Consider the following 11,091-nt stretch of genomic DNA (forward strand, 5'->3'; position numbering starts at 1 on the left):
TTAACAGCAAGTTGATAATTTTATCAGGAAATAAAAGTAGTAGGCAAAACAGGAAGTCGAAGATAAAAACGTGGCATCAATTTTATAAAAATTATTCGAGCGACTGGTCTTCGTGTGTCTGTATCAATAAAAACATGAACGTTTCATTGATCATTATTGTGATATCGACAATTATTTTAAAAGAAACAGTGAGTTTATCCATCAGAAATAATGGTATACGCTCCAGTTAATATTTGACATGATTTAATTTGAAAATAGAGCAAGTTTTAGTAAACAGACCGTTCAAAAATGTTAGTACATCTCCGAGCGAATTTGAACATTTCCGTCGGAAAAGATATCTCGGCTTGAGTAAACGCTTTAAGGTGATTTATTTGAGACTTAATTCTATTGCTTCAGCACTTCGTTTCAGATTAACAAGAGATATCAGGAATGTGTCGCGCCCGACGATGCAAAAGGCCATTGCAAGCACTTAGTTTTCTGTCCAATTTCAGTGTTGAAAAACACGAAAAATGTCCTCGATTCTTTGTGCGTCATCGAGCGAATGTAAGGGTGTTTAGTGGAACAAAGAACAGATTAAATAATTATCCTTTATAGGCACGTCGGTGTTTGTTGTCCTGATGATATTGCATTAAGTGGATTAGCAGGTTCCCAAATTATTTTAGATCTACCCGGAGGTGGTGACGATTACGATGAAAAAGATAACACTACAGGTAAGCAAAATAATGAACAAAAAGCAAAATGAGAATGTCCTATAATAAGGCTGCGGAATTCCGATTGAGGGAAACCCCGGCCGGAAATCGATAGGTCAGCAATGGCCTTGGATGGCCGCACTTTACCGACCCAAGCAATTAGCCCAAGGTTTAGAACAACAATTCTGCGGAGGAGCTCTTATCACGGAATATCACGTATTGACAGCGGCTCATTGCACTATGGGGTAAAGTCGTCCAATTTCCAAAACTCGTTTAAAAATAATCACTTCAGACTCACGCCCGATGAAATACGCGTTCGTTTAGGCGAATATAATTTTGCCAACTCGAATGAGACACGTTCCATTGATTACATGGTGGAATCAATCACCGACCACGAAGAATTCGATAAAGCAACCTATGCTAATGACATTTCAATTATCAAAATGCGCAAACCGACTAGTTTTAATTCATATATCTGGCCCATTTGCCTCCCTCCCATCGATAAAGATTTTGAAAAGGAAGTTGCGATTGTCGCTGGATGGGGACAAGTTTATTATTCGGGACCCGTCAGTCAGGTACTTTTGCACGTACAAGTGCCTGTGTGGACACTCGAAAATTGCTCCAATTCTTTTCTACAAAGGATCACCGAGAATAATTTATGCGCTGCAGGCTACGATGGCGGAAAAGATTCATGTTTGGTAAATTTCAAGCTTTTATTGTATTATAGTACAAAAACGGATGCTCTAGGGTGACTCCGGAGGACCCCTGATGTTCCAGCTGGACAATGGACGCTGGATTACCATAGGAATTGTATCCTGGGGCATCGGTTGCGGAAATAAAGGTAGTCCAGGCATTTACACCAAAGTCAGCAGTTACATTCCCTGGATTATCAAACACACGATAGCCAAATAATTTTTATCCAGACAAATATTGTATCCATGACAAATTAACCAAATAAATTTTATGCCTTAAATCTCTCACTATCAGCGTGATTGCTTCATAATCCGTTGCATTAAAACAGTTTTTGCAGTTTTTTTTTTCTAAAGCTGGTATTTATCACGAATGATGTTTTCTCATTTCTCTCATATTCTGTGCGTTCTATTTTTTTTTTCACGCCTCCGTGACCGGCAGCTACATTGTGTCTCAATCGATAAAATTTTGTCGGAGTTATAAAATTTTCAGCATCTGTAGTTGATTTATATGTGAAAAGGTGCATGTGTGATGATAAATTTCCGGAAAATAATTGGTATTTATGAAATATAAATTTGAAATAAGTTATTCTGATTGAGCTTTGTGTTTGTTGAGCCCTTATCCCAAGTGTGGGTGACATGTTGACATGTTGCTACGTAAAAATCCCCAAATCCCAAAGGATCAAAGGGGGAATTATGTTTGACGCGAGTTGGTTTATTGCAGGAATGAGAGTGGAATTCAGTTTAAAAATCTTTATTAAGAACAATAATTAAAATAACCATAAATAACATATATGAAAATAGAGGAAACTGAATCACAAATCTGAACCTAATTTGACTTAGGTTATTGTTTCAATACTGTTTAATAATCCTGCCGTATACAATAAAATGATCCACTTCACCAATTTAGCAGGAGGATTGTTCACGCATTCGAATTGTACTCTGGGGGTGACGTTATGGAAAGTAAAGGTAACTCAGCTTCATCAATTTGATGTTCTTGTAAATTCATCGCGTTTAAAGCTTTGCCATTATTCCCCATTTGTTTTCTGACACTGCTGGGTAAAGGAGTGCTTGGAAGTTTGCCGGGTTTGGACTCGGTTTGTGGTGCCATGATAGTGGTTTTCTTCTCACATTCGCCATTAAGCCAATACGTAACCATTTTGCCCTTTCCCTGAAACAACCTATTTTTAGATTTTGATTTTGACCGGCTAATAAAAAATCCATTATCAATCGAATTAATTATCACTTACCTTTAATTCAACCTCGCCTCTGCGTTCAATTTCAAACGTTCCAAATCTATCCAGAAATTCTTTCGTAGCTAGACTTATATGCACCCTTAATGGACTTCCATTAGTCTCCATTCGTGATGCCGTATTGACTGTATCTCCGAAAAGACAGTATCTTGGCATTTTCAAACCGACAACTCCAGCAACGCAAGGACCGGTGTGTATCCCTATTCGAAGTTTCAAACTTTCTTCCGGTCGGTGTCTTATTTTGAAGGTTTTAACAGCTTTCAATAACGCTAGTGACATTCTTGCAATTTCTCGCGCGTGTTTGTTCCCATTTCTGACCGGAAGTCCAGACACGACCATGTAAGAGTCACCTATAGTTTCCACCTGTAAGAAAAATTTAATACATGTCATGAGTAAAAGTTAATCAATTAATGTACTTTGTAAACATCGAAGTTGTCGATAATGGAATCAAAGCATATGTAAAGGTCGTTCAGAAATTCGACAACTTGCAATGGAGTGCTGTTGGCAGAAAGTTGGGTGAAGCCGACAATATCACTAAAGTGTATAGTGACATTTTCAAAAGTTTCGGCAAGAACCGCCTCTCCTGTTATCAGCTGCTGAGCGACGCTTTTCGGTAGCAGCTGATAGAGCAACTCCTCACATTTGCGTTTCTCGTCCAAGTAATCAGCTGTGCGTTCTTCCACTAACGTTTCAAGGTTGTTAGCGTACTGCTCCATCCTTGCCAACAGATTGTCGAGAAGATTTCCATCGGATTCTCTGTAATGCAATTTCGTCAATTTTACATCGAGAAATGAAGTCGAGCTTCTAATACGATTTCAGCTTGTCACCGAATCAAACAAGTATAATTTTGTTTAGCTACAGATGGGATTTTGACGTACTTGTTTATATTCCTCAATTTTGTTTTGAGAGTGGAAAAGTCTGGTCTGTCGGCAGCATCTTCCGACCAGCACTTTTTCATCATCAAAGCCACCTCTTCCTCACATAGCACTTCTCCCAAAGACGGGCGAAATGCTTGGCCCCCGTTTGCGTCTGGTCCCTTACGAACAGCATCGACTTTTTCTGCGAAAAAATTCGGCGGATTAAACTGGGCAACAAGCCAATTGAGCAGGGCGTTGACCCTCAACTCAGCCTTTTTAGGTTCAAAAATTTTTCATAAAACTGTAAGCGCTTCAACAAAAACAAAAAAGTGCTTTTCATTCTTTTTAACGTTTCAAAATACCGCCATTAACCCACTGACACGTATTTGTGCTCAAATTAAACTTCTTTCCAACAAGCAACAATTTTTTTTACCTCGTCCTTAATTTTTAAGAAATTTCTACTCCACTGTAAAATAACATCAAAGTATTTGTCTCCTGGGGAGACTGCACTAAAGTTAATGTACTCTTTTGCCGAAACAATAAAATTTCCGAGCAGCTTTGTCGCGCTGATTGCATTTCCGTGGCAAAGACTTTATGATGATTTTAAGAATAAATATATGATAAATTAATAATTAGATTAAACACTAAACCTTAACAACGTACTGAGGCGGAAATTAATTCAGACCATGTTCCACGCCTGACTTCAATCTACGGCTCCACTTACTCATTTAAAAATCTCCAATAGCACACATCGTAAAAAAAACATGATAAATTACTAATTATTCTCATCAAAATCAATAGCGTTAAATGATTTACTAAGTACACAAATTCAAGCTTTTATTAATTTTCAAATTGACTTAATAGGTTGAAGCACTTCAAAGTGTTCTTTGCCCAAAATGGACTCAGTTTATTAACTGAAATTTGAAAGTCTTTATTTATAATTTATGAATTTATAAGCTAAAAACTTCTCTAATCAATAATGATATTAGAATTCGAATAAAACGAAACAGCGATTTTTGAAATAATTTCAATTTAATTTAAAATTATATAATATAAATGTCCAATAAAGCGATTGTCCTCATACATATTGTAATTTATTTTTATAGCTCATAAATTCCCGAAACTCATATTTACCTACAACAATCACCCAAACCGAAATAAGAAATTGCTTTGAGAGTCTAAGATGACAATATTTTTGTGTTATTTTTAAAATTCTTATCAAATTACGAAATAATTACATCAGTGATAGACTCCAGGACTAACATGCGATATTTAATTAATCAAAATTCTTGAAATTTTCTTGTAGTGAATTTTAAGCTGTTTTATTTGCCAACATTCTTTTAGTAAAAAAATCACGTCGTGTAATTCATTAGTGGAGCTAGTGCGGCACGGTAGTTGGGCAAAATGTGAATAATTTGATTAAATGGTAGCTAAGTTTAATATTGAAATGGTGATGAAACGCTCGCTCGTAATTCCAGTGCGTTATTAAATATTAACAAAGTCTAAAATACTGGTCGGTTAGTTGAAAACGATATTTGTGAGCAAGTCTCAAAGGATGTCGCAACATTTAAAAGTTTCCAAGCAAAACATTTGAAAGTTTGAAAACAAATAAAGATATTTGCGTATTGTGATACAACATGCGAAAGCGTGGGAACTGAATAAACAAAAGTTTTGATGAGAGTTTTATTAAAATTTGTGAGGGAAAAAACAAGTGCATGCAGTGTGTGAATTACTTAAATGTTTGAAGCGATCTTCAAGAATAGCATTGCAGTTATCACAATTAAGAGTGCAATGGGGCCTCCGGACTTCTAACAGAGGACTGACGGCCCTCCGAGGCGACGTATTCGACTCCATTTCCAGGCCCGGAGTTTCCGGCGGAAGAGTCAAAGACATGTCAGAACTTGCACTTGCCATGTTGCTCAGAACATAGCAAACGTGCCAGTACCGGTCGCAACTATGGTCGACGTCCTACTATCATTCCAACGACTAACTTGCTACTACTATATACTGAGAAATCAATGTTCCTGCGCCGGTCCGTTCTAAAGCACAGCTTGAAAGCTCGACTGATAGAAAAGTGTCTCAAATCTTGGAAATAATCCTGATTACTTTTAGATCAATTTAAACTAATGAAATTGTTGTGCATCATGCGCACTTTGATTTCGTTGCTTCCACATTTAAAATAAACCACCCAACAACTGATTAAACAATTAATTTCGACTAGTTAGCGATCAAAGAACCTTACGAGCCGGAAAATTCACTTGATACATATATCCAACCATTTTACGCTCCAGATAAAAGCAAAACAATCTGGGCTCTAATTTGACGATTAATAGAAAAGCAACTAGAAATTAACACTCCACATGCAAACAAAGCACCAGCTTTAACGGCTTTTCCGTCAATTTGCGCTTTTATCTTTGAAATTTTGAAATTTCCACAGCAATAAAGCTAAATTTAAAATTTTTGAAACAAAAAAGTCTTTATTAAATAAAAATATGAAATTTTCATCGCACTGTCAAAGAGACAAGAACAAAAACAGCTATGCACCTATTTCACACTAGTGCTATATTAGTTCTAATAGAGACAAATTTCATTATTTGAGTGAACAAGCAATTAGAGAATGTATGATACAAAACGTGAAACATAAAAATTTTGCACATTTAGAGTAACGACTAAATTCTGCGTCATTGACGACAGTAATAAAATGACAATAAATTGTCAATAATATTGGGCACTGAGCGATTTTCCAATAAAATTGAAAACAGGAGTAAAAAGACAATGCAATTTTTCAGTGGAATGATTTTAATAAAATTTGCAGTTTCATTATTTTTGAAACGGTAATTAAATATAGCCGATTTTAGTTACTTAAGAAAAATTTTCAGGCATTTGATGGATTTTAATTAAACATTCCCCATTTGAGTGTCGGCAAAATTCAGAGCATTGTTAAAAATGCTAAAAGTTTGCTTGTTAACCTGTTTCATATAGAGCGTCAGAGTTTCGTATTCAACTCACGTGATCAGGGATATAACTCACACAGAGGGAAAAATATGCGTAAGTTTTTATGGAATTTGCACGAATGGAGGTAAAGATGGCCAATAAAAAGTTAAATTATACTCACCTTCGGCTGTTTTAAATTCATCTAAATAAAATACTCCTTGGCGTACGATGATTTCGTGCATTATCATGCCGAATGAGTATATGTCTCCTTCTCGAGTACCATTAGGAGGGGGGTTTTCGTTCCGGAGAAGTTCTGGAGCTGTCCAAAGCTGACCTAGAGAGGAGATTAAAATCTTTTTATTTTTATGACAACCGCTTACGTTCCCAGTAACTATGAGACTTTGTTCCATCGTTATCAAGTCCGTGTTTTCGTAAAAAATGCAATCCAAAGTCAGATATTTTCAACACGAACCTGCTATTCACTAAACAGTTTGTTGATTTTAAAGCACCGTGAGATTTAATATCGGAATTATGCAGGTACTGCATACCACGAACAATGTCCATTATTAACGACATTTTAAACGTTGGATCGAGTATCACGCTCTCGTTTTCCAATATATCCTGCAAACTACCTTTCGCACAATATTCATTTAAAATGTAGTTTGGAATGTCTAAACAAGCGCCATAAAACTTCACTAAATTGTCATGCGATAAGTCTTTCATCACTTTTAACTCGATTAACTGTTCGCGATTTAACTCAATCTTGACATCTTGAATTTTTTTCACCGCCACTGTAATTGCCTTGTAGAAGGCCACTTCCGTGAAGAGTTGACGTTCGCCAGCCATACTTAAACCATCCGCTCCTAAAAACGTCTGAAACAAATTTATTTCATTGCAAATGCACAAATTTCCCTATAGCCGAACTCTTTTAACCAGGGATTTTTATAAAGGGAATTTATGTAACACGAGTTATCGGCTTGGATTAAAAAAACGTGAATATTTTCTAGCAGTTTGAATCAAAATGAATTTCAAATAAATTTATCAGCATACTTAAAAAGTAAATTCATGAAAATGCTAATTAGCTTAAGCCGCACTCTGCTGCCGACTCCCCACTACAAGCAATCAAGGCAAGGGTAAATTAAAATTTAACAGTTTAGGTAATAATATCGTAACTTGAAATTTGAGTTAGAAAAGTTCGGTACATTTTTATTTATTAAATTACAATTTGGCTTCCTCGGCGAGCCGATGAAGATGATTGAAAACTACTCCTCGGCTTATTTGGCATGAAAACGATATCATCGAAATCAATTTTCCAGGCCATAGAATATATAGCTTTCTTAAGCTGGAAATGTCTAAGAAGATGATTAGTTGTGTAATTTTAATGGATTATGACATACCTGTAGAGAATTACTCCCACGATCAATATAGCCAACCAAAACACCAGTATAAGTGTAATTAACAAGACTTTTTCCGTATCAAACTCTAAAAATTTAAAAAATATTAAAACCTTGTTAATCTTTATCTTGTTTGTTAGTTTCTAGCCTATTTTTCCTTAATAATAGATGATTTATGTCAACAAGCCGTGATAGAAATCTCGGTATATAAACAGATTCTAATCTAAATTAGAGTTACTAAACAAAAAATTAGAAACTAGAACTCTCACAAATGGCAACAATTAAGTATACAATTAGCCATAAAAAAATGATAAAACAAATATAGGAGACACAATAAAATTAATATCTTCGAAACTCATTTAAGCTGAATAAAAAGTCTCGTGAAATTCCGCTGAAGCAAGAGTGGCTCATATTTCGTCTCCTCTATTTTAATAATGAAAACTTGATCTTGATCATTATAAAACCTTACTTGGGCAAAGAGACATATCATAGCCACACACGGGTGTATCTAGTGGATCTTTCCCATTAATCCACTCCACATTCCAAGAAGTGATATTTTTATTAAGGGTTGTAAACTCAGCAACCACGTCGTAGTGGTCAGAAGCATTTAATTGAAGCATTACATAAGTTGCAACTCTTTGTCCGTTACAATTCATTGTAACATTTCCATGTTTTCCTGAAAAATAAAATTAAAATTGAGATGGGCCCCACACCGGAATAAAACCTGCAAAACTGGTCCCCATCATTTTCTTAATCATGTTATAACCCGTGAAATTTTCCGAAGCTGATAATGTTTGATTCAAAGCACTTGTGTACAACATCATTCCATCATACAAGCCATCAAGAAAAATCGAGCTTCCCTCAACTCGCCGATTGCGAAAGTTAATTGCTTCAGACGATGTAAACGTGAAAATTGAGCGAAAACCTTTTCTCGCCATTTCGTTGCGTTCATTAGTGTCATTTTCGTCATACCAAGGCTTTAAGGCTTGCTCAGTTCTACAAACATCCTCGATAAGGGTCAGAATTTTCGCAGTGAGTTTCAGATACCTACGTGTTGTAATATGTTTGAAAATTGAAAACTGTATATTCCCCACTTTCCATCATATTTAATTTCTGGGCTGCGATGGCAAATTCGCGAAGATTGGCCACAGTAGTGCAAGTCAAAATGACTGAAAAATTATTGAATTTCAAACGTAGTGCTATTAATTATAATTAGATCGTCGATAAGTGTTTAATCACCCAAGCCTAATGAGAAGCCAAATACACACTGTAATTATAATAATACGATGTTGTGCACTTATGACAATGTGTTTAACTTGTTATTTGATAAGTGCGAGAAGCGATCAATAACTGACGCACAATTTTAAAAATTACTTACTGCCATAACTGACCCCAACGTTTTCTTTCAAATAGTTGGAATAATCTTTATTTAGTAAAACTAAATCACCGTCGACATATTTAAGATTCTCAACCGATTTCACTTCTTCAACCACACTCGATAATATAAATTTGCAACTATTCTCTCCACCAACTTCGTTTTGTTGATTTTTTTCGTACATAAGAGCAATTTTTTTCCATTTGTACCTGAATATAAATAAAACAACTGAACGTTGTCCCGGCGTTTGATCTCACCTCTCCATTATTAAGTGAAAAAATTCACCAAAAGATCTATAGTCAATTGGACCTGTATTTATCGTCATATAATATTCATTCGAACAACCCGTTTTATTTTGCAGAAAATCACAAGTAAAGCCGCCGGGGGTTATTACAGGCATTCCATGATAACCAATGTATTTTGCAACTCGAGAAACACTTGCTAAAAATGAATAGTCACGAATTCTTCTAGCAAAATAAATATCTACCAAGGCAGTAATCACAGATTGGTCCAAGGATTAAACGAGTACAATTCTCACTCGCAGGAATTAAATGCACGGTCGCAAATTCCTGCATGCAGGAATCGTTATAATACTTAAAATCAAATTTGAATTTTGAGCCTGCGTCTGCCACAAACTCTTCAATTGTTTCCTGAGCCTGAAATAACACATGTAATTCTTTCAGCACATACCTACAATTTTTGTTCTAAATGTTATCTAATTGATTCCGAGCCGTTACAAGTATTTAATTTAAAACTTTCTTAATCTTACAAGATAAAACAAGATAATTATATCAATCGAAATCTAAAAATAGTTAAGTTAGTTAACCTTTCAAAAATGTAAAATTTTCAAATTTAAAAAAAATGCAAATTTTGTTTTCGGATACTTATCTACTTAATTATTTTTTTTTAATTGAAATGGTTGTATTAATGTCACATTGAGTTTCTCTAAATGAACAATTAAAAGTAACAATCTACTCCTCAAGTGGTTTCTTAATAATGCTATCATTTTTACAGATTTAAAAGTGTACCGTGTCGAGACACTAAAAAACACGAACCTTCTTTAAGTTAACTAAATAAAATTCCTGTTGGGGTAGTATAACAGCTACTTTAATGGTACAATTATTAGGATCATTGCAGGAGTCGTAGCAATGCGCGATTTCCATTTCTGCTTGTTGTTGACAATCTGAATCGTCTGTTTGACAATTGTCCACCCCCCATGGACGAATTTGCAAGACCGATGTATTCCATTCATAAGCAAAACCAAATCCAACAATAAAAAATATCCTGGATAAGTACATAACTAAACACTCGAAATTTACGACATAACCGCGGACAATTAACGACCCGCACTCAACACATTTTATGGAAGCAACGAATATACTAAGTTTCGATACTGTTGTCGATAGCAATTATAGATAGGGCCGCCCGCGCAGATAAATAGATAACTTCTATAATAAATGTGGACTATACTATGAAATTTCATAATTGATTAAGTACCATAAGTACCCCACAAAGTGTTACTAATTTATTACTACTACAAAATTCGCCAAAGATACCGAAATTTCTAATTTGATAATCTTTTTTATTGTCAAGTGTTTCCAAAAGCCACTATTTTAAATCTAATCAGATAGTAGGTACAATTTGACAAAGTGTGATACATTTCAGACAAATAGGTGGCTCAAACCTGAACCAAAATTTGACTGATTTCATCAGTTGTCAATAACCTTTTAAGAAAAATAGTTAATTAAGAAAATTTAATTATCTACCATATGGTTTTCACTTTAATATGATTAACAGATGGCTAAAATAATATCTTTTCTTTTAATTACGAATTATCATATATATAATAAATGAATAATAAATAGTATTAATAAAAAAAACATTTTTTTGTATTTTATTT

At 34.9% G+C, this 11,091-nt stretch overlaps 2 protein-coding genes across 2 annotated transcripts in view; one reads left to right on the forward strand and one right to left on the reverse strand.

Moving 5' to 3' along the window:
- The window catches only part of LOC123006687 (protein masquerade), a 28,143-nt gene extending 26,456 nt beyond the window's left edge, over positions 1 to 1,687 (forward strand). Inside the window, exons 12-18 of the mRNA XM_044401367.1 lie at positions 28 to 213; positions 259 to 362; positions 410 to 543; positions 595 to 710; positions 760 to 934; positions 982 to 1,387; positions 1,437 to 1,687. Of these exons, the coding sequence (XP_044257302.1) occupies positions 28 to 213; positions 259 to 362; positions 410 to 543; positions 595 to 710; positions 760 to 934; positions 982 to 1,387; positions 1,437 to 1,601 (1,286 nt within the window). The 3' untranslated portion in view covers positions 1,602 to 1,687. The remainder of the gene's footprint in view (positions 1 to 27; positions 214 to 258; positions 363 to 409; positions 544 to 594; positions 711 to 759; positions 935 to 981; positions 1,388 to 1,436) is intronic.
- Positions 1,688 to 2,116: 429 nt separating this feature from the next.
- LOC123006733 (atrial natriuretic peptide receptor 2-like) lies at positions 2,117 to 10,503 on the reverse strand. Its single transcript, XM_044401451.1, has 15 exons — positions 10,247 to 10,503; positions 9,679 to 9,847; positions 9,449 to 9,632; positions 9,195 to 9,400; positions 8,868 to 8,985; positions 8,541 to 8,812; positions 8,286 to 8,492; positions 7,820 to 7,904; positions 7,645 to 7,774; positions 6,803 to 7,295; positions 6,604 to 6,756; positions 3,510 to 3,690; positions 3,048 to 3,387; positions 2,629 to 2,994; positions 2,117 to 2,549 (listed from the first exon to the last, which is right to left on the reverse strand). Exons 1-15 carry the CDS (start codon positions 10,487 to 10,489, stop codon positions 2,301 to 2,303), a joined length of 3,396 nt encoding a protein of 1,131 aa, XP_044257386.1. The 5' UTR covers positions 10,490 to 10,503; the 3' UTR covers positions 2,117 to 2,300.
- Positions 10,504 to 11,091: the final 588 nt, after the last annotated feature.

This window comes from Tribolium madens, unplaced genomic scaffold (assembly GCF_015345945.1).
Source record: "Tribolium madens isolate multiple individuals breed KSU strain unplaced genomic scaffold, Tmad_KSU_1.1 Scaffold_2;HRSCAF=44;Tcas5.2_LGX, whole genome shotgun sequence".
NCBI classification, from domain to species: domain Eukaryota; kingdom Metazoa; phylum Arthropoda; class Insecta; order Coleoptera; family Tenebrionidae; genus Tribolium; species Tribolium madens.